This window comes from Apis cerana, linkage group LG13, assembly GCF_029169275.1.
Source record: "Apis cerana isolate GH-2021 linkage group LG13, AcerK_1.0, whole genome shotgun sequence".
NCBI classification, from domain to species: Eukaryota; Metazoa; Arthropoda; class Insecta; order Hymenoptera; family Apidae; genus Apis; species Apis cerana.
The window spans coordinates 4728859-4756578 of NC_083864.1; the positions used below are offsets into that span (position 1 = coordinate 4728859).

Here is a 27720-nt window from a genome sequence, read left to right on the forward strand (position 1 = left end):
CTGACGCAAACCTATTCACTAGGAAAAAGAGTACAAAAATTTCAATGACGTGAAAATGCGACGGTGTAGCGAGAATGGCTGGTCACCAATAATAAAAACGCGTTGAAACGTGCGAGAATCGTGCCGTGTGTGACATGCCATTAGCGCGACCGTATATCGATGGGAACGATTCAGAAGCGATTCAATTCGGCATGGATTTAAGCTGCTTTGCACGAAGGACGGTATCTCTTACTCTACGCTTAGTTTTTTGCCGATTAAAGCGATGCTATTCCCTTTTTTTTTTTTTTTTCTTTCTTCTTCTTTTATTCCCCTTTGATTGTTTGATTGTCTAAGAAGCTACTGTGTATTGAGCAATGCAGGGAGATTATAATGATCAACGATCAAGGAACAAAAAGTTTACATTTACGATCGTACGTACGATTATCACAATATAATAAAATGCAAGTTTTTCACCATACAGTAATTACGCGAAATCGAAATTAATTCTAACCACTCCGTTACTCTCTTAAATCATTTTCATTCTTGGATTATTTTGCGACGTGTATGTATGCACGTATGTATGCGTGTATGTGTGTGATGGATCGATGCACGACATCGATTCATGGAAGATTCGTTAGAGAAGAAAAAGATCCAGGGGCAGCAGTTTCGCGACGTAAGACGAGGAATAAACGATCGATCGAAAATACGACGGCCGGTGGACGATCGAGATGCGGGTAAACGAAAGTTTCTGGTGCAAAGCGTCCGAGGAATTCCATTCTTTCTTACCACCACGCTCGATACGCTTGGTATCGGATGCGTTTCCCCTTTCATGCTTGGGAACAAAACGTTCCACGAGCCGGCGTCCATTCTTGGCACGAGCGACGAGAAAACCGAAGCGAACGAACGCGAGGATAAAAATAACGGAAAAATGAAAAGAAAAAGAAAGGAAAAGTAGCAGAAACTGCTGCGTCGGATCTCGGTATCGGAGGCAGTCTCGTCTGTATCCGTGAGAGCGGTCAATTGCAGTCTTTTTTACACCGACTAACACCGACGAACAACGACAAAAAAAGAGAAGAAGGCGAGAACGAGTAATGTAAATACGAAGAGTGAGAGAGTGGGCAAAAAAAAGAGAGGGGAGGGGGAGGCGGGGAGGCCCCAGGTGTGGTAGAAGAACAGGTTACAGGAACAGATTGATTAGAACGCTGTAACACAGTACGGACACACAGAAAACGGTGGTTACCATTTGCATCGGTATAGTGATATCGACACCAGGCGTGTCCTCGTGCTCGTTGCAACTTTCGGTCTCTTTGGATTGGGTAGCGTTCGCGACTAATGCACCGTTCTCAACGTTAGTTCTCGCCACGAGGTCGGTCGTTTGGGAACGAATCGTGCTCGTCTCGTCCATGCTTTCCCCCTCTTTCCCGTCCGACGAGTCGTTCACCTTGTTCAGAATCATCACCCACCCGTTCTCGTCGCCGGTCCACGAGTTCTCCGCCCCGATCCCACCTTTCCCGTCGCTCTCCTCCGCTCTCATCGATGACGGACCGTCGCGATCGCGTCTCTCATCATCCTCCACGTCGACGCTCGCGCCGTTGCTCCTCTCCCAACCAGTGTCTCCACTCCTCGTCGAATTTTCCATCGGCGAAACGGTCCTCTCCGACTCGCTCTCCGACTCATCGGACATCATCCAACCGTTCTTCCCGATGCTACTCTCCCCAACGTATCTCCTTGACGCACTTTGCGAGCATCTCGAAACAATGGGTCCCGCGTTTCCACTCGTTTCGACCTCGTTCGACGCCGCGTCCACGTCCTCGTTACCTCGACCCTTCTCCTCGACCGAGGAGAAATAGCTCGCAGAAACGTCTCCGCGTGTCTCCTCGCTCGAGGCAGGCTGTTGGAAACTTTTCGAGACCGTTTGCCGACTACCCGGCTGGAGATCCTGCTCGATCACCCATCCGTTATCGTCGAACAACTCCTCGATACTTTTCTCCTCCAGTATGGAGGAACTTGGCCGCTTCACCCCGATATCCTCGTACCCGCCGTAACTGTTATCGAAATGAGAATCGGACGGTGCTCGATCGGATTTATCCCCCGAATCGGTCGTCTCGTCCTCGCTGGAATCGTGGCCACGATCCACCCCTCGATTCTCCGTCTTTTTGTCCCTTACGTTGCTGTTCTCGTCCCTCGATTCTCGTCCGCCCCCTTCCTCGTCGCTGCTCTCCGTCTCGCTCCCCCCTCCCGAATCAGTCGTCACGTGGTGGGCGGAGGGGGCGGCCTGCGAAGTCGTCCAACTCGTAATCTCGTCCGGCCGGTGATGGCCGTCGTCCCGGTCAGCAGGCGGTGGTGGCCGGGCGAACGATCCCCGGCCAGGATCGTCGATCCGACGATCGGTCAACGAAGAGTTCACGTCGTTCCCCGAACGACCTTCCATTAACGGGTGTTGCTCGACCCCGGTGCGGTTCTCTACACGACCGTCGTAACCGCTACCTTCGAGACTCTCGAATCGAACAGTAGTCGCGGAGGAGGAGGAGGATGAGGTGATCGTTTCGTCGGTGTCCGTACTATCGTCCGTGTGGTTTCGTTTGTTCGACTGCGGTTTAACCATCGATCCGTCCGCACCGTGAATATCGTAATCCGCGCTCTTAGCCGCGTATTCGTAATCCTCGACACGGTCGGTTGACGGTTCATCGTGTTCGTCACTAAGAAACGTCCTAAAACGATTACGGTCGTGGGGGTTATTGGAATTAGAAAGACTGGCTTGATGAGTCTGACCGTGATCTACGTGTGCTACGAACCTGCTGGTGTAGCCGGCCGGCGTGGTCAAGCTCGCGGCGCCGCTCGTTGCCGTCGTCATCGTCGTCGTCGTCGCTGTCACCGGGCCCGTCACCGAATGCGCGGGACTCCCTCTCGGCGACGAATACCTGACGAATACACGATATTCATCCCTCGATATTCTAGTTTAATCCAGTTTCGCGATCTCTTCTCGCCCTTCGCGTCGCGAATACTCGCCGATTGCACGCCGATCAAAACCGATCTCCCCGATTCTATCCTTCTTTATTTTTTTTTCTCTCTCTTCTCGACGCGATTCACAACGTGTTGGAAAAATTGCAATTTCTCGCGCTTCGAGATTATTCACGTTAAATTAGCGGCCAATCCCGCTCGTCGACGCGATCCTATTGCGATCGCATCGAATTTATCCAATTTTCCATTTTCCTCGAAATTTCCCTGTTTTCACGCCCCTCCCCTTCTTTCTTCCTTTGTATCGCAACAGAGAAAAAAAACACGATACACTCGCGGTTCGAATATCCTTTTCGCCACGCGTGGAAAAAGAAAAAGAAAAAGAAAAAAAAAAAGAAAAAAGAAAGAACGTTATTTCGTCGTTCGATTAAACACACGACCGACATTGGTATTATAATAATAAACATACATTCGTACACTTCGATGTTACTTGTTAATAGAAATCTACGAGATCAAATGAATTGCGGGAGGAAATTGTTATATACTTGCCTGGTCGTTGGCGAGTCCTCCTTGCTGCCTCGTCTTGCCTCCGCGCTTCGAGCCAGCAGGGGTCCGATGTCCGTCCTCGCCATCGCGGAATCGTTCCTTTGACGGTCCTGTGTCGCGCTCGAGGACGTGGTCGAGGTAACCGTGGCCGAGGGATGGGCGTCGGTTTCCGATTCCTCCTCGGTCTCGGATTCCGTCTCCTCCGAGGAGCTGCTGGTTTCCTCGTCCTCGTCCTCCTCTTCTTCCTTCTTCGTTTTCATGCCGCTCTCCTCTCGCACCGCCGGGGGTTGGGCAGGTGGCGGGGGCGCTGCACGATTACCTGAAGAGGGAGAAAGAATAAATTTCGAATAAGTCTCTCCTCGAAAGAAATCGTTTAAGAGAAAAGCTGATTTCTCTCTCGAGAAGAATTATTTTCAAGTTTGTTGGCGAGAGGATGAGACGGTAGAAGATGATTCCTCACCTGTAGCTAAAAAACGACTCTGAAAGGAGCGCGAGGTGGGGCTGGCGGTGTCTTTGGGAGTCGGGGGTGTGCCGCTGTGCGGCGACGAGACGGTGGAGGTTGCGCTCGACGCCGGTGCCCTCGACAAGTATTTCTGCTTCATTTCCTCGGCGGTGAATGGTGCGCCCGTGCTGCGGATTCCGGACCCAGCCGAGCTCTCCGACCCCGTGCTCGAGTCTGACGAAGCGCTTCTCGTTGCGGGGGCGTGGGTATCCGTCGATGTTCTCCTGCGAGCAACGATATTTCGATTAACGACTTCCTCGAGTCGGTAAACTCCGTCTAGTTGCGTGTGTATTCGTAAACCGTAATTTCTACCGATGATATTATTGCTTTACATCCCCTCCTCTTCCCCCTTCCTTCCTACGCGCCAATAAGGAATTACGCGGCCACGATTCACCCATTTTCCTCCATCAATATTATCGCACGTGAATTTCCAACGGAGAGAGAGAGAGAGAGAGAGAGATGGAATGTGCAACGCGTGTTCGAATTGAAATCGTATTAACGTATGCACACGTTGACTCTGTTCGTTAATTTGCAGGCGAAATTTGCGAATTTCGAGACGTAATTTTAAATTGACGTGCCGCGATACAATTGGATGGAATGGAATTTCGGAATTAAAAAACTTTTGTTGCGTGTATTTAAAGTTTTCGTATACCGAAATACTCGACATTACAATTTTTCACGACAATTTCACGGATGAAATATTTGACGTTGTTGAAAGAGAGAGAGAGAGAGAAAGAGAGAGAGAAAGGAAAGGAAAAAAAAAGAAGGAGAATACGATCGAAATAATAAACGTTGACCTATTTTGTCCTTCCACGAATTAAAGGGAGAGAGAGAGAGAGAGAGAGAGAAAAAATAAAACGACTAAACTCGCATAAACCCGGAACGAGACGAGTATTTTTAAAATTAAAAAACATTTCGACCGTGCAATACGATGTGAATGGATAATGATGATTGCTCGAATGAAATTTCGCTAATACCATCGATTCAACAATTATCGTGCAATAATGTATTATACACACGAGGTGGAAACAGTTTCTAGAATCGGGGGTGTATATTCGATCAGTTGCTACACCGAATAGACGTAAATCAGCTTGTCCGACTAGATATGCGCCGCTACTACTGAAACGTGAACCTATCTACCACGAGGCAAGATCCTCTTGTGACTTAACGTTAATGGTGTTGCGGTGAATTCGATCGCGTTGTATATTTTGCCATCAGTCACGGGCGCCTAAATTGTCACGCCAATTTGCTTACCGCATTAATAAAGGGAGAATCCAAGAAGAACATTGGCGCGGAATGGAAATTCGATATTCGAACGGGACGAAACGATACGATTAATTGGGCATAATTCTCGAACCAGCTTACCTGGCAGGCATCGGTCTTCGTGCAGGCTCCTCGGGCTCTCGTTCGGGGGGTGCTTCCCTCGGGGGTGGGTGCGCGGGCGTGGACGTCGGTACCGGTTGTCGTTCTTCCACTGTTTCGGTCGCGGCCGCCGTTTTATTCTGCTTTTTAATTCTAGAAATCTCGTCGTCCTCGCTGGTTTGCCTCGCCATTGCTGTCGGCATTTTTCTCACTTGTACCTAGGCGATAAAAAGATATATTTAACGAGTCCGTCGAAACAAAAATTCATCCTCCTCTGGTTAATCCTTTTCCCCTCGCTTTTTCATTTCTTGTGTTCATACTCTCTTCTTTTTTCTTTTCTTTCTCTTTACTTTTTTTTCCTATTTCTTTACACTCTTCCTTCCTTCCTTCCTTTCTTTCTTTCTTTCTTTCTTTCTTTTTTTTTTTGATACGTGTTAGAGGATGAATTATACGCTGGTTATTATTAGGTTGCTTGTAAACAAGTCGAGATTTTTTTTTTCTATTCTGACCGCGCGTGTTTTTTTCTTTTTTTCCTCTTTTTTGCTACACATGCGGTAACATGGCGCGAGATGCATTAAAATGCTAGTCTGATTTTACGTTCGTAAATAAAAAGCGCGGTACAGAATGAATAGACGTATGGTTACAGGACAAAGAGAGGATTTGTCGCAAGTGAACACGAGAGATTAATTTTTTGTTTTTCTTGACGAGCAAAATATATTCGTGTATTCATACGTTTCATTTGTGTTATAATAGAATTTCGTACAAAAATATTTATAGTATATATATATATATATATATACATATGTACATATATACAACAGCTAACTACAAGATAGATTTATTCTCATTCGTGCCTCGAATTATTTACATATTTATGAGTCGAGAGAGTCAAGTATATACATTTCATATTGCGGCACACGTGTTCCGTTTTCCGTGTGAAATATTGAATTACTTTAAAAATTCGTCGAGATTTATTTCCTTTTCATGTCCATAAAGGGAACGATACTTTTTTTTTTTTTCTTTTTCGTGCGACTCATACGCATGTACTTATACATTGAACTATCGAAAATTTAGTTCCCGCATCCAAGCGACATTTCGACGCGAGATCTCGAAGCTACTTTTCGTCGAACTTGCCCATCGAACTGCCCCTCACGATCCATTCCTGTATATCGCTTGCCATAATAAGGGAATCCGTGTGAAAATTCTGTGGTGCGGAATCACTGTCAAAAACAAATACGTCCGTGTGAAATGAAACGAATCCAGAGTCCAGAATCTACGATTCAATTTATAAATGGAATTCGATGAATTTCGTCATTCGAGAGAAAAGCGCGAACGCGGTGAACAGAGAATCTCTAATGATCCGAATGATTATTAAACCTTGATGGCAATTGATACATATCTTTTAATATCTTCCATTTCTTTTGATTTCTTTCCAACGCAAAAAAAAACCGGAGAAAAGAATGGAATGTGAAGTTAATCGAGAAATCGATGAATCGTCATCGTTCAAACTGTGAAACAAAGTGAATGGAACAGAAGCTTCGGTAATAAATAGAAGCTTGCATTTTTCAAATTAAATTCGCGTACGATGTAACAAGGAGGAACAATGCGCGTTCCGTGTATACTTTTTTTTTGTATTCGAATAAAAGAACGGAATAGGAAATAACGAATGTTTCACCGAAAAAAAAAAGTGCTCGTTGAAGATCCATCCGTCGTCCGTTCGCGAAGGGGGTGAAATTGTCTTATCGTTCAATTAACCTGAGGCTTAGGTGGTTGAGGTTGTTGAACGGGATGCGGCGGTGGCTCCTCCTTCTTCCTTTTCCCGGCCCTCTCGTATTCCTGAAGCTTTCTCATCACACGTGGGGAGTCGGTGAGTCGAAAAATGCCTGAAAGTGGGCCACGTGCCGCGTCCTCTGTGTCCAGAACGCGTTCGCGAAGTCCCGACGATTCCTGGGGGGTAGATGTGAATCGCACGGTAGATCTCGAGTCGCCATCGGAGTCGTCGCCATCCCGATGCCGCATGAATCGACTTCTGTACCTCGATTTGTTCCTCGGCACCTCGTATTCCGGCGCGTCGTACCTGTCGTATCACGATAATCATTTTTATTCTTGCTTCGTCGTGTTTTCTTTTTTTTTTTTTTTTCTCACGTTTCCCTTTTTTAGAAATATCGGGCGCGAAAGATTCTTCAAACGGACGAACAAATTTTTATTCGCTAGAATTAATTTCGGCGAGCGAGGGAGGATAAAAGAGGATGGAGACGATCCAATATCGTTCTTCTCTCCCGATAACAATTTCGCTAGAACCGAATCCATTTCAATCGAACGATGTAATCTGACAATTTAAACGCGTTGTTTCGATATCAGCGCGATCAGGCGTCTCCCTCGACGATCTCGAGCGACACGTGTCACCAATATTTTACAGATGTAACGGATAGCGAAGCTTTTTCTTTCTTGCTTTCTTTTTTTTTTTTTTAAATGATATTACAACGACCCAATTGTAGAAGAGACGAGGAGGAGGAGAAAAGAGGAGGAGAAGAGACGCAGCGTAATTAATTGACGATGAATTTTTAAACGACGAATCCCCTTTAACAACCATTACGATATAATGTTTCACGCGTCGGAACGACGGCTATTTTTACCTTTTTAACGATTAATCTCCGTTGAATGAAATTTTTGGCACGAGCGAGGAGAACCATTCCTTTCGCATGATTTTCTGGAACTGGGTTATCTGATTTTCGAGGGAATGCACGGCAAGAGATTGATCCAAGGATTTATCCAAGTTTATTATCGCTTAATTATCGTTTCGCATGACATGGGTTTGCATAACGAGGGAGGACGAAGAAGAAGAGGGAGAAGAACGATCTTCTTCTACGGTGACGATAAGATTGATCTCGTTCGTGCATCGGAAATAATATCAGGTCCAATTTGAAATTTCTATTCTATAAGCAATTTGTTCCGTATTTATAACACGTTTAAGCGAGTTTTTCTTTTTTTCGCTTCTGCTCAAGAATTTCCCCCGTTTCAATAAAAAGGATCGTCATTCAATGGAAACGTGATTTTATCGAACACATTTTGACGCAATTTTCTTCCCCGAAGGGAAACGGCAACGGAATAAAATAATTTCCAACGATCCAACTTCTATTCTATCACATATATAACTCCGATTATATCGTATTCCAAACTATTAATATCGAAATTTCTACGACGAATGAAACGGTAAATTTAGATTTTCGATGCTTTTACTCCATAAATCAGCTTCGAACGTAAGTAAAATTCACTCGTTCCCCAAGTTAGTTTGGGAAACAAACAAAAGCGCGAGTAGTTGCTGCCGCAAAATTCTGAACGATGCACGAACGTGGCACCGACGAATTTGCACGCCACCGTCGAGTAATTACCCCCGATTATCAGTGAGGAGAACTGCCGAGCATTAGCGACAATCGTCATGCGACGAAAGAAACGAATCCACCTTCCGCGCCTTCTTCTTCTTCCCCTCGATTCCCGATAATTGTCGTTTATTGCGGAAATTGTGTATTGCATCGAGACGTTTCTCTTCTCTTCTCTTTTCTTTTCTTTCCATTTGCATTTCCGCGCCTTCTTCTTCTTCTTCCCCTCGATTCCCGATAATTAACGTTAATTGTCGTTTAGTGCCGAAATTGTGTATTGCATCGAGATGTTCTCCTTCTCTCCTCTTTTCTTTCCATTTACATTTCGACTTAATAAAATCCGGGGCGATCCTCGCGCGTATTACACGAAACGAAACGGTAATTAAACTCGACCATGCCTATTTCGGCCTCGAGGAAGTTGTTCCCGGCCCACGCCAGGAAAAAGATACAGCCAGTGGAGGCTCGTGTATTTATAACATTTGCTAGAATAGATATGTGGGACATCGTGAAAAATGTATGCCCACCACGGACGCCGTTTGGCAATATTCCAAAGTAATCTACGTCCACGGTCAAACACGTTTTTTTTTACCGGTCAGCTAGTTTTTGCCGACCAAATACCTCTTTTCTTCCCCCTCCCCTCTTTTCTTCGAGAGATACTTACGTACTTTCTCCCCGTACGTATCACATTCGAGTACCTTAGTCTATCCGTTTGGTCTGCACGATCCGGACTGCAAGATTCGAGAGATTCGTTTCTAAGCCTATCCCAGCCACACACTTTTCTACTATTTCGAACATATCACCAACTGTTCCATAAACAGTAGACTCGACAACGTCTAGCACGACACTCGAAACTCGCCGTAACCCTAGCGATACATTTTCTCTTAAGCTTGAGAGAGTGAATCTCGTAACTCTTTGAAATATATCGGAATACTACGTAGAGTAGGCTTTCCATCCGAAACTTTTCCTCCGAGAGAGTGAAAAAAGAGTTAACGAAAAAAAAAAAAGTGGCATGAAAGCAATTTTTCTTCGTACCATATACACACACACACGTATATATAGAACGCTTCTATTTGGAAAAATCGAGCTCCATTAACGCAAAGAGAGTCAGAAAGAAGAGGGATCTGTTGTACAGTCCAGTAAGAACAAAACGGAGCAGATAGACAAAGTGGAATTTTTCTATCTTTGTTGTTGGAGAGAAGACGGATAAATAAATAGGGAAGCGAAAACTAGTAGAAGGGATAATTACTCGTATTCGGGGACGTATCGATTTCTCGCCAGCCGCTCCTCCTCTTGCTGCCTGTATTGCGAGGCCAAACGATGGTCGCTCTTGCTTCTCATCAGACCCGGTGATCCCCCCGGAGGTGCCAGACTGCTCGAACTACCCAGCAATCCTCCACTTCCGGCCTCCGGCTTGATATTCAATTCACCGTAACCGGCTACGTGTAGGACCAGCTGATTCGGATCGTGTGCCATCACGAAACGCACCCGTCGACTGTAATCCCCGGCTTCGTACTCGAAGTTCCTGCCAACCAACCAACATGTAAATTAACTTTACCAAGTAAATTATCGTATCTTTTGTGTCTTAGTGGCCAGATTGCGACGATGTACGGGATTGCTATCAATACTACGTGTTTCCAGAATTTGGAGAAACTCTCTCCCTCTCTCTCTCTCTCTCTGTTGAAATTGGATTCTCCCTCGTCTCGTCGAAGAAAAGAAACCCATTCTTATCAAAAATGAAATCACGAGTCCCGCGAATCTTGAACGTTTCGTTTCGATTATACGTGTGCTATATAAGGTAGAGAGGAGATTTCTTTTTTTTTTATATTTCATCAAAAATTCAAATCCTCTTTCTTCCTTTAAAAAGGATCAGCAAGTTTTGCAATCTTAATGATATCACCTCTGCTCGGATATAACCTTTGAATTTTGTATGGGAAAGTTGATCCCCTCTTTTTTTCCTTCCCCTTGTACGTTTTTTTCCTTCTTTTTTTCTTCTTCTTCTTTTCGTACGCCGCCGATTCGTCACGTCATCGAGAGAAGGGAAGGTGTTAAATATTTCGCGAACAAGCTTTCCCTTGCTCCATTGGGTTCCCTCCACGAGAATAATAACCGCGCCAAGGTTAAAACGGGGAGGACTCTCGTTTAAAACTGAGAGGTGCAGGTTTTGGTAATAGTCGCGGGCAAAGTTGAGACGTAAGCAGAATTTGGAGAAGTTAAGGAAAGAAAGGTTCCATTTACATTATGCGCCATGATGGGAGATCGAGCGTGAAAAGTTGTCCGGAGTTGTTGCGCGTCTTGCGTCTTTCGAGTCGACGACGTTCATCCTTCTCGATGGAAAAGTTGGTGAGATATCGGAGAAGCAATTTGGAGAAAGAAAGAAGAGAAACGTAGACGAAGAATCGACGGTGTATTATCCCTCGTAAAATTGCTTTTATTTATTTTTCGATTTATTTTCCGCTATCCGATTATTATTATCGTTAGTCTCGCTCGAAGAATTAAAACTTTTCGGTTCTTTAAAGGAAACGAACGAATTTTAACATTTAATTCGCATTGAATCACACGCGCAACCTTGATACGAGATTTGACCAACTTTTTAATCTGTAATAAATTGGCCAAAAAGCGGTGAAAAAAGACCGTTTTCAAAGGATCGTTCGAACGATTATTTTTAATGTAAAGTCTTTAAAACCCGTTCGCCCGTACTTTCCACCCTGCTATTTCACTTATAATATTTCTACATCCGAGCTCCTTTTACCCGTTAAATCCATCCGGGGACTAATAAATACTCTTTTAATACTCCCAGCTGGCGAATTTTCAAATTCATCGCATGGAGATTGTACGAGATTGTTGAATGAAGAAAAATTAAAAGAAGGAAAGGAGAGGGAGAGGAAGAGAGGGAAAAGCGAAGATAGAAGTTGGCGAACGATGATTTGTCGCGAATTATGTTTCCACTTCTCGTGTAATTACACTTTTATTTTTATTTGCAAATTTATAGGGGAGGAGAGAAAGAGAGAGAGAGGCGCGTGGGCGAGACAACGTCTCCAATATTTTGATTATTCAGAAAACTTATCGGGTCTGGCGTGAAATTTGTTGATTCTTAATTGAGTGTTGAGAGAGCGAGATACGGAGTGGTTTATTTTCTCTCTCGCGCAGGAGACAGAAACGAGAAAGATAATAATAATTTTCGAGATTCCGATCTGTTTTTGACATTAAATCCTACGCTCGACGAAGCACGAGAAACGAGATACTTTACTCTTCTACTTTTTCGGAAATTGATTCTCCATGGATCAAATTTAAGTACAGTTTATATATTATCGTAAAGGAAATGGTTATCTCTGTCTACAAATCTACAAATTTTCAAGTATTTTTCCCTCGAGAAGATTCGAACATTTCTTTTTTTAAGAACGTAGAAGATACTCGATATATTGTACCCGATTAAATTATCCAGAAAATATGAAAATTGTGAGATATTTCGCGATGCAACGGATTCGAGTCCAGTGGGAAGAAAAGAAAAAGGATGAGATTCGATGACAAACCTGATGAATTCCACCGTACGCAGGAAGAGTTCTTTTGTATCGAGGAGTTCCGAGTCGTCCCAGGGCACGTTCTCGTTGATGTGAGCCTCCGCCAAATCGCAGTTGCTTTGAATATTCGCGATTTCCAATTCGAGATTCTCTTTGAGTTGAATCAAGCCTCTGAGCTCGGTGCTCAGGTATCGATCGACCTCGTTACGCAGATGTTCCGTACGGTCTTTCAAAGCCTTACTCAGCCTCCGATAAATCTCGTCCACCTCTTCCGTGACCGAGGCGCAGTTTGTTTGTAGACCCAATGTGTTTTTCTCTACCAGGGTGAGCGCGTCTTGCAACCTGTGCAGCCCCCTGCGAATCTGCAAAAATAACATTTGTTTTTAATCCAACGTATATATTTAATATTCCTCTCTCTCCCATTCTGAAAACCATTCATTTCGATGGATTTTCAGATTTAAAATGCTGTTATACAAGCGTTATATCGCGTCCCTTTGGATAAAATAATAATCCTGTGCAGTTCGTTTCGGATTGTAATAAATATTTAAAAATATTTCGGTAAAAAAGATAAAAATTTTTTGGAATGGGATTTTATAATTTTGATTTTTAATTAATCGATAAACGAAGAATGGTAAAAAAAAATTCGTTTCGGATTGTAATAAATATTTGAAAATATTCGGAAAGGTGGAAAAGATAAAGATCTTTTAGAATAAGAAAATTTTATAATAATAATTTTAATATATAATTTAATTTAATTTTAATATATAAATTTTATAATGTATAATTTTGATTTTTAATCAATCGATAAACGAAGAATGATAAAAAAAAAATTCGTTTCGGATTATAATAAATATTTGAAAATATTTGGGAAGGTAAAAAAGATAAAGATCGACGAATTTTTTTTACCGTTCTTCGTTTATCGATTGATTACAATCAAAATTATATATTATAAAATTTATATATTAAAATTAAAAGATTTTGGAATAGGATATTATATAATTTTGATTTTTAATTAATCGATAAACGAAGAATGGTAAAAAAAAATTCGTTTCGGATTGTAATAAATATTTGAAAATATTCGGAAAGGTGGAAAAGATAAAGATCTTTTAGAATAAGAAAATTTTATAATAATAATTTTAATATATAATTTAATTTAATTTTAATATATAAATTTTATAATGTATAATTTTGATTTTTAATCAATCGATAAACGAAGAATGATAAAAAAAAAATTCGTTTCGGATTATAATAAATATTTGAAAATATTTGGGAAGGTAAAAAAGATAAAGATCGACGAATTTTTTTTACCGTTCTTCGTTTATCGATTGATTACAATCAAAATTATATATTATAAAATTTATATATTAAAATTAAAAGATTTTGGAATAGGATATTATATAATTTTGATTGTTAATTAATCGATAAACAAAGAATGGTAAAAAAATTCGTTTCGGATTATAATAAATATTTGAAAATATTTGGAAAGGTAAAAAAGATAAAAATCTTTTAGAATAAGAAAATTTTATAACATATAATTTTGATTTTTAATTAATCGATAAACAAAGAATGGTAAAAAAAAAATTCGTTTCGGATTATAACAAATATTTGAAAATATTTAGGAAGATAAAAAGATAAAGATCTTTTGAAATGAGAAAATTTTATAATATATAATTTTTTTTTATTATATATAATTTTGATTTTTAATTAATCGATAAACAAAGAATGGTAAAAAAAAATTCGTTTCGGATTATAACAAATATTTGAAAATATTTGGGAATGTAAAAAAGATAAAAATCTTTTAGAATAAGAAAATTTTATAACATATAATTTTGATTTTTAATTAATCGATAAACAAAGAATGGTAAAAAAAAAATTCGTTTCGGATTATAACAAATATTTGAAAATATTTAGGAAGGTAAAAAAGATAAAGATCGACGAATTTTTTTTACCGTTCTTCGTTTATCGATTGATTAAAAATCAAAATTATATATTATAAAATTTATATATTAAAATTAAACGATTTTGGAATAGGATTTTATATAATTTTGATTTTTAATTAATCGATAAACAAAGAATGGTAAAAAAAAATTCGTTTCGGATTATAACAAATATTTGAAAATATTTGGGAATGTAAAAAAGATAAAAATCTTTTAGAATAAGAAAATTTTATAATATATAATTTTGATTTTTAATCAATCGATAAACGAAGAACGGTAAAAAAAAAAAAAGAAACGAATTTTAATTAAGAGAAAACGTTGCCGCGATAAAAATCATGCTTCTCTCTTCTTCGAACACGATTGCGATAACGCGTGTGCTTCGCGTCGCGTCGCGTTCCCGTTTAAACTAGGAATTCGTATCGCGAAAGGAAACCGTTTGTTTTGGAAACATTAGGAGAGGGCAAATATACCGATCGGATATTTTCGGATTGCGCATACATAGCGCGTTAGTTATACGTAGTATACGCGGTTATGTTGACCTGAATTCGTCAGTGTTCATTCGAAACGAGTTGATACGCAGTTCGCTTTCCATATTTCCGTGACTATTTTAAAAATTTCAAGATCGATCAGCGTAATTTACGCCGAATAACATCGTTCGAAGCGTTGCAGAAGCAGAAATCGAGAAGTACTTTGGAAGTTTTTCATCGTTGGTCGTGTTGCCAAGGTAGGGGCTCGAGGAAAACGTTTTCTTTTCGCGATTGTTCGCTCATTTGTCAAAAAATTCCCATAACCTAAATCATTCACCGCGAATTCGCAAACATGTAGCTATATTTTCCTTATAAATTATTAATTTAAAATTCTGCAAGAAGAAATGACCCCCCCAACCACAACAATTTCAATATTTTCGTCGTGATTATTGATCATTCTTCATCACCATGTTTCCCGAATCTTGAAGTTTTTTCGCATATTATAAAAATGGAGTGAGAATTTATTCGAATCGCCTCTCCTACTACGATATCCATTTTTTTTCGCGAATAATAACCATAACGTCTCCTCCTCTCTTTTTTTTTTCAGAAATTTCCCACCGAATTTCGTTGAAGATTTCCTTAAACTGCACAATAAATATCGAGCTATTCACAATTCCCCTCCGTTAAAAATCGACGATGAGGTATACACGGCTTTCCTCTTATTTCCTCGAGAAATATTCTTCTCGCAGCTAGCTTTAAACTTGGCTTGGTTTCGTTGAAATGAAATATCGAACACCGTCCGCGAAACCGTCATTGTAGATTTTTATTATAAATCCGCGACGAGATTTCGATTCGTAGCGGATAAATTTCAACGAGGTTGAAACGTAAACCGGTCGGAATGGAACTCGAGGCGAATATTCCATAATCGTTAACGACTGGAATTCTTTTCAAGTTGAACGAGTTGGCACAAGAATGGGCGGAGAGGCTAGCGAGAAAGGGTATTCTCCAGTTCAAATCGGACCCGAAGTTCGGCGAAAACATATACATATCCCCGTGGAGGAATTTGCCTTACGACATCAAAGCGAAGGATCCATTGGAATCTTGGTTGGTTAAATTTATGCATCTCGAAGGAGAATAAGAATTACCTTTTTTTTTTTTTTTTTAAATTTACTACAGTGATTAAATCGAAATGGTAACAATTTAGGTATCGAGAGGGTGATTACTACAAATACGGAGATGACGATGCAAAAGGTTTAAACGGTGTGGGCAACTTCACTCAACTAGTATGGAAGAACACGCAATCGATAGGACTTGGGATAGCCATAGCTATCAACGGGGCATTTTACTTCGTTTGCTTTTATTATCCCTGTGGCAACATCGTAGGCCAATTCAAGGAAAACGTATTGCCACCGATCAAGGTATATTTTTAACGTTCCAACGTATATCAATGTTTCCAATTTCACCCAGATATTTTATTTTTTTCCTTTAAAATTTAATTCGATTTTCTTTTTCCCTTTCTTTCTTTCTTTCTTTTTTTTTCTCGAAACGATCGATCGCGAAGATTTTCGACCGAAATTAGGAAGAAAACACAGTGTTCGCGACGTAGGAAGGAAAATGACACGTAGGAAAAACGGTAGGAATTTTTTGGCTGGCAAATCGAATCGTGAATGTGCTCTCCGAGAACTTTTTTGATCGGACGATCTTGAATTTCAGGCACGAATGCTCTTTCCTTCTTTTTTTCTGTCCCTCCCCTCCTCCCAAAGAGCAATATTCACGAGCTGTCGATATTCGATCGTAAACTCTACTTCTGTCTCAAAGACTATCGAGTTTCATTCGCTAGACGCTGGAGATAAACGCGAATCATTCCCGGGGCTTAGCGTTTTTCGGAGACAGTTCGAGGATTTCCATCGGTCCGATCCCTCCAATTTCGACCCCCGATCCCTTCGAATTCTTAATAAAGAAGAACTCGATCCACGAGTCTAGTCTGCTCGAGTCTGTTTTTAATCCCCGCCGACAATGATCGTGGAGATTATTCCACCTCGGCTCGGATTGCCGTTTAATCCTCGAGAGAGGGTTTTTAATCGGCGGGAGAGTCGGGAAATTAGAAGAAACCGAGGGTTAGTCCAACCGTGAAATCCGCGTTTTCTCCCATCTCCTTGGTAAGTCGATATTTCCACTTTTCTTTTTCCACGATCCCTTTTCGTTTCACACCTGCTAAGAGATAAGACCTCGTCGTTCCATCCAACGCATCGAAAATAGATTTCAGATCGATGGGGACGAAAACGAAATCGTTTTTTCATCTTGAACCGTTTCTCTCTCTTTCGAGATTTTCTTACCTGGGAATTGATGCGCGTTATTTCACGCCTCAGGATGTCCATGTGAGCGTCCTTGCACTCGGGGCAACATTTTTTCTCGCAGTGGACGCAGAGGCTGCAGTAGCTTTTCTCGGAACAAACGCCGCAACGTTCCATGGTTTGGCCACTGGTCGGGTCCGGCAACTCTCCTGTGATCTCGATGTGCAGCTCCAGGAATCGTTGCAGGGTAACGTTGGTCGGGAACGCTTGAACACCCTACGCGGTATTAACACACGAGAACGAGTTAACTCCTCGCCTCTCTTTCGATCGAATAATCATGATTCTCCTTCGAAAACGGAAACGAAAGAAATTCCAAACGGGAGGGATGGGTAACTTTGATCTCGGGACGCGTACACGGCTTTTACCTGAAATTGAATTTCATAGAAGAGAGGGAGAGAGAAAGAGAGAGAAAGAGAGAGGGATCGTTTCCAATTGCATTCCTCCGTTTCAACCCTCTTCCTTCCTTCTTTCCTTCCTTCCTTCCCTTCTCCCCTTCCTTCTCCCCCTCCAAGCTTTATCCAACGTTTGTCGTTCGCGTCGCCGCTTTTAATTAAGGACAACCGAGTTACGTTTGATGTCGAATCGTCGGTCCACGGTTTTTTTTTTTTTTACACCGATACACAAGGATAGCAAGAACAAATGGTTTGCGTCGAGAGGCAAGAAACTGTGTGAAATTTTTATCCAATTTAACGAGGGATCGTGTGCGGATCCGTGGTTGAATAAAGACGAAGGCCACGCGGATCGGATTGGAATCTTGTTTATATTTAATTTTATACGTTTCATTATTTCAGAGACGAGTTATCATCGTTACGAGTTTTTTCCCTCCACGAGTTTAAATACGTCTTTTTTCTTTGTTTCTTTTCCCCCCGATTCCACGACGAAACCGCTCGACGCCGTTCGATGAATTTTTTTTTTTTTTTAATACGAAGAAATTGGAAAGATCCGGATTGAATATCTCACCTGGTAGGGTATACGGTGCTCCGCACGGCATTCCGGGCATTTCACCTGTCGACGCACGTAGTCAACGAGGCCATCCATACACGGTTCCATGCAGAAGCTGTGCTGACACGGCAACAACTTGGGGTTCCTGTACCGGTCCAGGCATATCGCGCACGTTAGCAGTTGTTCGAACTGCTCCATGCCTGAGGGACATGAAAAAAAGAGAGAAAAAGAAACGAGTTTTATTTCGTTATCATCTCTCGTTAAAAGTCCTCATCTCGTTAAATGTACACGCGCAAAACGATACGATCCTCGAGCGATCCTCGTTATCGTATCGTAAAAGAGAGATTCGTTTCAGTCACAGGTCTCGCGTCACAGGTTTCAACCAATTTCCCCGCAAAAAAAAAAAAGAAAAGAAAAGAGAAAAAAAAATCCCTTACGCCACTCCTCGAAATACAAAGTCTCATCCTCGTCATAGCTAATAAATAGTTCAAACGGTGTAATTCACGGCCTGTTGCAATTCGAGATCTCCGTTGTGCCAAGTCGTTATTCATCGTGTCGCGCCCCACACCGATATTACATTCATTCCGATAAATATTTTCTTCTTCTTCTTCTTCTCGATTCGACGGAGCTTAAGAGAAACCCCTCTAATTTCCCTTCATCCTTTCGTCTCTAACCAAGTTCCTCGACGTTTAGGCCTCTCGCGTTTTTTCTACCCCTCCTCTCCCCTTAATTCTTCGCGGCCAACGAGACAATGTCAAGTTCTCTCAGTGTCGTTTGCCTCTTCTATTTCGAGACACGAAACGGGTATGCATCATCCAAGTTGTCGAGGAGGAACAACTCGGGCGTCAATTTTTACGCGAATCGGGTTGAAATTGGATCGGCTTGGCACCGAATCTACCATCTCGTGTACACCGGGATCGTTACAAAATTGCCTCGATCGATTTATAGCCTCGAGAGATGGTGGACTCGGTTTCGAAAGAAGCCAAATTAATAACGAATCCCCTCGCCCCCCTTGGATCGATAGGATGATTTCGGAACGATTTCATTTTCACTTTTCGTAAACGAAGCCTCGAGCCAAGCAAAATAACGCAGATTTTTCGATCACACAGACGTACCATCCCTTCGTGACACTCGTCCGTCCGTTAAACCTCGTTTAGAATAGAATATCGACTCGAACGGATCCTCTTTTTAAAATAATAATTCGATTTTATTTGAAATTCTGGCTCGTCCCCCGATCATCGAAGAAGAAGAAGAAGCATGAAACGCGGATGGGTTAAATTTAAAACCGTGGAGGCATCGAAGTATCATTCGAAAGCGTTTCGAGTTGGAGGCGCGAGTAGCCGACGATCGGAGCCAAATCCCATTCCGCGTTCTTTCGCAACGTCGAGGATACGTGGTTAAACGTGGAAGGCCGTGCCAAGGACCGATCCGGCCCTCTCTCTCGCGAAAGTGCTCACCACGAAACAGAGGCGGGCCGCCGTACATTAGAAAGCATTGTTACACTTAGACCGAACCACTTGTTGATCTTAAAAGCGAATTGCGAGGGGTGCAACAGGCGGGTAGCGCTGTGTCGTATTAGCAACTTTCCGGATGGAAAGTGGAGGACGAAGAAGAAGGAGAAGAGCGGTTAATCCTGACACGCTTAGCCGGAAGCTTTGCCGACTTAATTCGGCTTCCACGAATTTCTGTCTATTTTGACACCAGTTACCTTCCTTACGATGCAGCTCCTCGGGGAAACGAACGAACCTTTCCTTCCCCCTTTGCTTTTCCTCGAAGCGGACGAAGAAAATAAGAGATCTCTGATTCGACTCGTTGTTTCATAGCGGACGTCTCCTCGATTGGTTGGGATCCGAAATGATATTTTTGGCGATCGCGTTCGTTCGGAAGGCGACGAAGAAGAAGCAACGAGAGGGGTGTGCGCGTGGCTCACGGGAAAATTCGATGAAAAATACAAGGAGAGTCGTTCGAACAAAGAATGAGCGTATACTCGCGTGTTTATTATATTCGACGGCGGAATCTGTCGACCACGTCTCTAGATTTTCAACGAGATTGTGGCTCGACGAGGAGAAATTCTTTCTTCTTTTCTGTTTTTCTTTTCGGCAGGAATAACGGGAGAGGAAATTCGAACGAGATTTTCGACTCTGCTCGATGACTCGTCGAGAAAATACTCGCAGAGACGGCACGTGGCACCGCGTTATTATTTTCGCGCCAAGCGAAAATCAAATGCGGCGTCACGAGCTGATTCAGCCTTTTCCTTTGTCTGCTTCGAAACCGATCTGAAATTGTGGGCGTCGTTTCAACGAGTCACGATCCAAATGCTCATTTACTCGGTATTCATATTTTGTTTGGCTCGATGCGTCGAACACGTGAAACGGGATATTTCTGTTTTATTATCGCGATGCTTGCTGCGTGTATTTTCTTGTTTGTCAATTGGGATTTTCTCGGATTCTTTCGAAATCGAAAGCTAACTTTGTCCGATTCGAGTTTTTCTTTATTATTCGTTAGCCAGGGGAAAACATTTGTCTCGCGTGCGCGCGTACATACGAAAATCCAATTCCTCTTTGTTTCGTCCCAGAATTTTCTTTTCCAAAAAAGTCATTCTTCCTCTGACTGGCCTATTCTCGTCGGAGGCACTTCTTTAAACAACGAGCAATAACAGAACCTCGGATCAACGGTATAGAGTTTACTTGGAACATACGTACCCAGAGAATTATACGGTAAACTCTCTCCTTCTTCCTTGAAACGAAGTTTCAAAGCGTCGGCATAAAATAAATCCGAGTGCTCTCTCCTCGTCGAACGATAAAAACGGAGTGCAGGGAGGAGGAGTAAAAGGAGGGGGGAGAAGAAAGAAAAGAAAAGAAAAGAAAAGGAAAAAAAAAGGAACGAAAGTCCCTATTATCGACGAAACTCAGCGTCGCCTCTTCCGTTGCCGAAGAACAAACTTTCTTGCCGAAAGTTTTTTTTCTCTTCCCTCGAACGAAGAAACTTTAAAAAACGTGCACAAAATGCTGTATTCACACGCGACACACTCGCGAGCTACGCTCCCATCGATCCATTCATGAACACTCGCCGCTATTCCCTCGGAATTCACGTTGGCGTGAAAGAAAGGAAGGAAAGAAGAAAAAAACGAAAGAGAAGAATTGTAAAAACTGGAAAAGACCAAGGCTAAGACGCGATCTCGGTCCACGAGATACTGACTACACACACCGCGCTCGCTGGAATCGGTCGGTCCAGGGTATATACCGACACTTTTCGACGTCAGCGGGCAGACTTACGCTAGCGAGCCGGGTTCTATACTTAGACGGAGACCTTCGATTTCCGCCGGTACGTTTTCGACGAAAGATCCACGCAAGAAACACACACGTACACACACCGGCACTTTTAGAATCCACGCACGCGTGCGTGCTCGTTCGTGGACACTGGCGCGTGTTGGGGAAGCGGATTTCGAATCGATCTTTCGAACGAAATTTCGCTTTCGATTGTCAGACGAAGGCGAATACTACAGAGAGAGTGTTTCGCGAGCGAGAGGAGACAAGAGAGGACCTTGATTTAACGCGATTGCTTGAAAGATCGTTTGAAAAATGGATCTTGATAGAGAATCAATCTGGGATATATCTGGAATGTTGTATTATCGGTAAAAGGGTTGGTCGATGATCGGTTGTTATTAAATTGCGCCCCCCACGCTCGTAGTGGTTGTCAACGGGCAGAGGCCAGAATTCCCTGCTCGGATGTCGTTCACTCTAAATTAGCCGCGACAATACCGGATTTGATTTCTAATTTCCAATTGTCCCGTTTTGTAGCCGGGGATTGACGAGGGCCGTGTAACGAGCGCCATTTAATAAAGCCTTCTGTTTAACGTCAGCATTAATATGCATTTTGTCGTTTCGACGGAGATCGATGGAAATTCCTATTCAATTTCCTGTCACGGCCCCCTCTCCCCCCGTATCGAAAATCAATAGGGGACGGTGAAAGTGGACCATCGGTTCCTGCCATTGTTATTTTTCCGCGTCTTTAATTATCGTTCCCGATTTAGAAGGTATTCGTACGTACGCCTCTGTTCGTCGCCTCGTGATCTATCATTTATTTATTAATACGTCGACACGCTCGGATAAATTTAAACGGGACGAATTCGCCGTTCGAATTCGCGTCCCGAAGAGTCTCGAAAAATTCGGTGTATTCGATACGCCGCGCGTATCTTTTTGCAGAAATTCTGCGTCAAACATTTTGTTCTTCCAAACGAAAAATTGATCGAAATCGATCGGTTCTTTGTGTTATTACTTAAATAACGAGAAGATTCCGGGGACGGGATTTTTGCCGTAAAATGAAAGACGCGAGCAGAGGACTCGGCGACGAGGCAATTAGCGTTCGACGAGTCGATTGGAAATCGCGAGTTAAGTAATTCCGTTTATCGGAATTAAAGTTAAAAAACGGATGGTGGGGATGCACGACGTCACGACGCGAATCGATATCAATTATATTCAATCTGGCGGCGCGCCAAGCACCGAGGCCAATATTAAAGGCTAATCCAGATGATCGGATACAGTTGCGCGAGGAAAATTTCAGAGAATTGCCCGATCGACTTCGTTTCGACATCCGTTTTGATCAGCGCGGAATCAACGTCGTTTTATTGTCCATATTTTTCGTACGAACCAACCATCCCTCGACCATAACTTTTTTTCTCCTCTTCCGTCCATCGATCTTCCTTTATACCCCCATAGATTTACCTCCTAGTTTTCGACGTTACATTCGTTCCATTTAACCCCCTCTCCCATTAACATGGTTAGCCCAGCACGAGCAACGGGGAGAAGAGTAAATACGCGTTGTCTCCTCCCTTCCCAAACAAGATAAATTAGAATTGGAGCAAATTGGTTAGGTATCCCTTAGGTGGAGCGAAGACATTATTAGGCGACCGGTTACGAGGTTTGGAGCGCGAAAAAGTTGGCGGTGCCAGAAATAGTGGCATCGGTTGTTTGCCGATCGCGATTCAACGTTCCTATTAGCGTCTAGCATCGGAACGAAGATCCGATGCTAAAGTTAGCAGCCGCGTTTCGCCTTCTCCAGCGCTGCGTATTCTCTTCAGGGTGGAGCTCTTAGAATAGACCCGCCAGTAATGCTCCGCTTTTCTTATCGACCCGAGCCTTTTCTCTCGTCGGCAACACAGCTTTCTACACGGGAATTTACCAGGTGGCCGGCAAAAGCTCGGTCGGAGGTCGTCGCGTTACGAAGGGGTCGATAAGCGGGAATTTTCTTACCTAACGGTGGTGCCACTGCGAACACTGCCAAAGGGACAAGTTTAATCGAATCCCATCGTGACGAGTTAACGCAATAGCAAACCTCTATTTTTGCGATAACCCCTCCTCTTCCGTTCAAATTAATCCCGGATCCTTTTGAGCGGAAGGCGAATCGTTCGAGAGATCGCGATCGAGATCTCGCGTCGAAAGTATCGATCGATAATTCATCCAGGTGGAAGGAATATCACTAGGAGGGAAGTACACGTTGAAGTAAAAATTGCTCGTGACTCGATAGGAATTTTATACCGAAGATCCGCCGAAGAATTTGTGGAACGCCTGTGACGAAGTTGTGTGACAACGCGATACCGTTGTATCGTCGGTCGAGAAAACGCGTTTACGCCGGTTTAAAGAAATCATTGCGTCTCCCCTTTTTGTTGCACAATCGTGTCGCGATACGATGTATTCGAATTCGATCGACACGTACGCGATTCCTATTATTGGATTCGAGTCGTATGTTCGATCTCAGACTCGCTCGACGAATTGAAATCGATTCTCTTTTCCGTGTTACGAGCGCGTTTTATCCACAGGCCTCCCAATTCCGAGATATAATTACGAGATTCGAACGAGGGCCGAGTCGTCTCGTTGATCCGCGTTCATTATGGATAGTTAAATATTCCTCTCGAGGGATCGCCCGCTCGACTCGAATCTATTTAACGAAACTACGTCTATTTATCAGCATGGACGAACCATTGTTTTCACGAACCATACGTTTCAGCCTCCCCTCGTTGTCTGTATCGATTTCTCTCGACGAGAGAAAAAGAGAGAGAAAAAATTCTCTACACGTCTCGTATTTTGTTGCCCTTTCCCAGCTTTCTAATTGACAAATGCCCGGCCCGAACGTAGCAGTCCCTATCCAGGATAAATCTATATGAATTTTTCCACTGTCGAAAGTAGAAGAGGCTGAAAGTACTTTCGCCGCTAGCTTTAGCCCTTGCCCTCCCCCTCTCCCTCCCCTGCCTTCTCCCCAGCGTATTTTCTCGCCTTTTCTTGTACTTTCTCGCTATTTTTTCCTTCCCCTCTTCCCCCTCGCTCCTGCTCCCGCCTATCCCCCGATTCCCCTCGCTTTGTCTCGCTCGTCACATTCAATTTCCGCGTTAACGGGGAAACCATTACTCATCTCTTTTTACGTATCCCCCCCATTCGCATCGATCCGTTGATCATTCGAAAATTTTCTACTCTACAGTCTTCTATATCTGAATAAGTTGATCCCCCCTTCTCTATTCCTTTCTCGAGTCGACTCGACTCTCCTCTCCTCCCCTTTCGTTGTTATTTACTCATGCACGCCTCTTAAACTGTCATTTCCGTGAATTCATGTAATTTTAAAGTTAAAGTTTGCACGATTGTTACGATAAACACACGTTCCAACTTCTTTTCTACCAGCTGTTTAGAGTTAAGGAAAGGAATGAGGAGGCGCGCATCGTCTAAAATTGCGAACGATCGTGCTCGACGCACGGAGGACGCACGGAAGGACAGTCACGAACCGCGTGCTCCATTCGCATAATTCGAGCCCCGTAATTGCGCAATTGGAAAGTTTTCGACCGGGCCACGATTCGTTCCCGCGATTGCTGTCTTTTCACGACGAATTTCGTTCGAATAACAACCGTGTCCACCTTCTTTTTTTTCTCCTCGCCAAGGGGCAGTTTCCATTGCGAGTCAAAGGGGTTTCGCCAGTGAATTTCGACCTCCCCTCTTCTCCCCCGGAAATGTTTTTTCCAGCAATTCGAATCGAAATTCCGTTAGATAAAGAGGGCGGAGGCAGCATTGCTGGAGGGGATATAAACGGGCCCCGCAATTTTTCACCAAAGGAAAAGATAAACACGAGTTACTACGCGCCGTTTGCTCTTCTTCTACGGTCTCGTGCGAATCCATCGAGGCTTGGGACCTTAGCGAGAAAGTTTTCTTCTCGGTCCCTTCTTTTTAGACTTCTTTTCCACCCTTGGGAGAGGCTGGAGACGATGAATTGTCCACGGTTTTCGAGGCGGTGCGTTATTATTGCGCGACAATTGTACGCTCGAGAAATGTTTTATTCGTGATGTTTTGGCGAGAATCGTACTACTTTCTCAACGTGTCCCATCTTGTTCAAGAGAAACGCTCTCGATTCGGGGAAAGATTTCGCCGCGAAATCTTCTTTTCTTCTTTCCTCTTTTATCTCGTTTTATTATATTTATCGAAACGATATACGCCGAAGATGTCTTCTACGTCGAGGAGCGGTCTGATCTGTAAAGGCTGTCCGTTTCCATGGATCATCGCACGGTGATTTTTCTCTTTTCTTCTCTTTCTCGTTGTTAGACCAGAAACGCGATTCGGTGGAGGCAACGAGATGCCGCAGTTTTTACGACGAGATTATCAAGAGGAGAAAACAAGGTTGAAAATATATCGCAAAATGGAGAAATATCCGTGGAATTAATTTGGTTACGGTCAAGAGAGAAGACAGGTCTTGAAGTCTCGTCTAAAGTTAATCCCGTATACAGAATATCCTCGATCACGATGGAATTTTCTTTTCATTATTCCTCGCGAGCCGTTCGAACGAACAACTTGGAAATATTTTCAACGTTTCACCGTAGTCATCCGGGCTATAAAAAGATTGAAATTTGACAAAAGCATCCGCGAGAGGAAACAATGGAAAGCAGCGGCGTTGATTTACGTGTCGGTTGGACAATTTTTTTCGAACTTTCGTCGAACTCGTGGCAAACCTCCATGTTGTTACAATAAGAGCGACTACCTCTCCTTTCTCTCTCTCTCTTCTCTCTCCTCATCGTTCTCTCCCTTTCCCTTTCTCCTCTTCTTCCTTTTTTCTTTCCCTTTCATTTTTTTCTCCCCCCTCGCCACCTCGTTTGATAACGGAGGGTCGAGCAATATTTTAAACAACGTCACATCGTTTCGCCCGTCAGCGTCGCGGAATCGTGGCATTTAATATAAAAATCCTGCTCTCTTTCTATCCCTCATATCCCTCCCTCATACCCCTTTTCCCCCTTTTCCCTCGAACGTTTTCTTTCTTTTTTTCTTCCCTCTCCCCCTTCTTTCGCGGAAATCATCCCCCGTGGCCGCAAAAAGGAAAAGAAAAGGAGAGAGAGAGGGGAAAAAAGAATCGTTATCATAGGACGATGGTGGCGCGCGATAGGAAGATTTGCGAGCGCCTCTGGCCGCACGACGATCGCAACGGCGCAATAACAAAACAAAGGAGATTTAAAGGGTTGTTTGCCGGCTTTGTTTATCGCGTTACAGCTCCGCTTCTTCCGTTTGCACTTTCTTCCCCGCAGAGGGTCCGGAATAAATAGGAGTAAAAATCGTGGAAGAATCGCGGCGAGGATGTTTGCGCTCGGACAATGATAATTTGGAGACTTACCGAGGGCCGTGGGCCGGGAGGAGGTTCGTTAAGGGAGCATTCGTAATGGAGTAATTAGAATTCACGTCAGGTCCCGCTTAATATTTCACCACTCTCTCCCGTGTTTCTGATTCAAACGGCCTGATTTATCTAAGTTTTCCGGGCGAAGCAACCGTTTTGCTTGAAAAATTTATTACGTTTCTCCGTAAAGGGTGGGGAACGAGACTATGTTTCAAGCCACGCCGTTTCTCCCCTCTGTTCCCTGGACTGTTATCGAGGAGGGAAAGAGAGAGAAATTCGATAAATTATCGCGTAACCTAGTTTTCTTTTTTTTTTTTTTACGACGTTATCCTTAATCGACAGTGGGCGACCGATCAAACTTTGAGCGACACAGATTCGTTTATCCGCGAATCTTTACCCTCTTTCCCTCTCATTTCTCTCCCACCCCCTCCCTCATTTTCGATAAATAGAACTCGCCGCCCCTATCCTCGAATGTTTAATTACGAGATGTTCCAATATTGACGCTCGTTCGACGTACCCGATGTCGATGAGTTTCCAACAATGGGATCTTATAACTTCCGCGTATAATTTCCGTGAAAATCATGGTGAGTTGGAAAACTTGAAATTTCAGACAATTGAGAGGGGGGAGAAAAGTTGAAGTGAATTCCGCCCGTGTTCGAATACCTTACCTGCGCGTAGTCGTACGTTTATGTATTCCTGTATTCGCATCGACGTTGAACGAGCGCGGTTCTTTCTTTGAACGTGCGATTATCCGCGAATCGAAGATTTGGAAAACGAGGAGGGTCGATTGATACAAGAGACGGAGGGGAGGGGGATTCAATTAATGTCACGGAGCAGCTCGAGAAGTCAATTAAAAATTTCTCGGGACTCCGCGATTCCGTGTTCCCCTTTCGAAGAAGAAGTTTTGAATGGATTCTTAATTGGATTATATGACGGATAGTTAATTAATTTCGCGGTGGAAGCCACGGTTCGTGAAATGCACTCGATTAATATCGAACCGTTCTCGGTTAATAAAACGAGCCACGAGGTTTATCTCGAGGCTCCCCCTTCTTCTTTGCAATTCTAATATTTCTCTTCCATCGTCCGTTAATTACTCGTTGTAAGTAAGTATTTCACCGGGGAGAGGAGGAAAGGGGGA

The 27720-nt window shown here is 43.1% G+C and overlaps 2 protein-coding genes across 14 annotated transcripts in view; one reads left to right on the plus strand and one right to left on the minus strand.

Moving 5' to 3' along the window:
- The window catches only part of LOC107993401 (cilia- and flagella-associated protein 251-like), a 67090-nt gene that overhangs the window by 6321 nt on the left and 33049 nt on the right, over nt 1-27720 (plus strand). Inside the window, exons 1-3 of one of the 3 annotated variants that reach the window (XM_062083727.1) lie at nt 14723-14906; nt 15602-15753; nt 15854-16067. The exons of 1 other annotated variant lie outside the window; for it this stretch is intronic. The gene's annotated coding sequence lies outside the window, so the exon portion shown is untranslated. Of the gene's footprint in view, nt 1-14722; nt 14907-15601; nt 15754-15853; nt 16068-27720 lie in introns of those variants that run through there. One more of the 3 variants, XM_062083724.1, reaches the window with a different exon arrangement.
- Nucleotides 1-27720, minus strand: part of LOC107993400 (RING finger protein nhl-1) — a 45529-nt gene that overhangs the window by 6201 nt on the left and 11608 nt on the right. For 3 of the 11 annotated variants that reach the window (XM_062083689.1, XM_062083693.1, XM_062083690.1), the window contains exons 3-12: nt 17964-18145; nt 16986-17219; nt 12258-12607; nt 9974-10249; nt 7103-7424; nt 5351-5565; nt 3944-4209; nt 3487-3802; nt 2775-2900; nt 1220-2690 (exon numbers count right to left, since the gene is read on the minus strand). In XM_062083689.1, the coding sequence (XP_061939673.1) occupies nt 1220-2690; nt 2775-2900; nt 3487-3802; nt 3944-4209; nt 5351-5565; nt 7103-7424; nt 9974-10249; nt 12258-12607; nt 16986-17219; nt 17964-18143 (3756 nt within the window). In that variant the 5' untranslated portion in view covers nt 18144-18145. Of the gene's footprint in view, nt 1-1219; nt 2691-2774; nt 2901-3486; nt 3803-3943; nt 4210-5350; nt 5566-7102; nt 7425-9973; nt 10250-12257; nt 12608-16985; nt 17220-17963; nt 18146-19653; nt 20217-20647; nt 21164-27720 lie in introns of those variants that run through there. The other 8 variants (XM_062083694.1, XM_062083695.1, XM_062083691.1 and 5 more) reach the window with 7 other exon arrangements.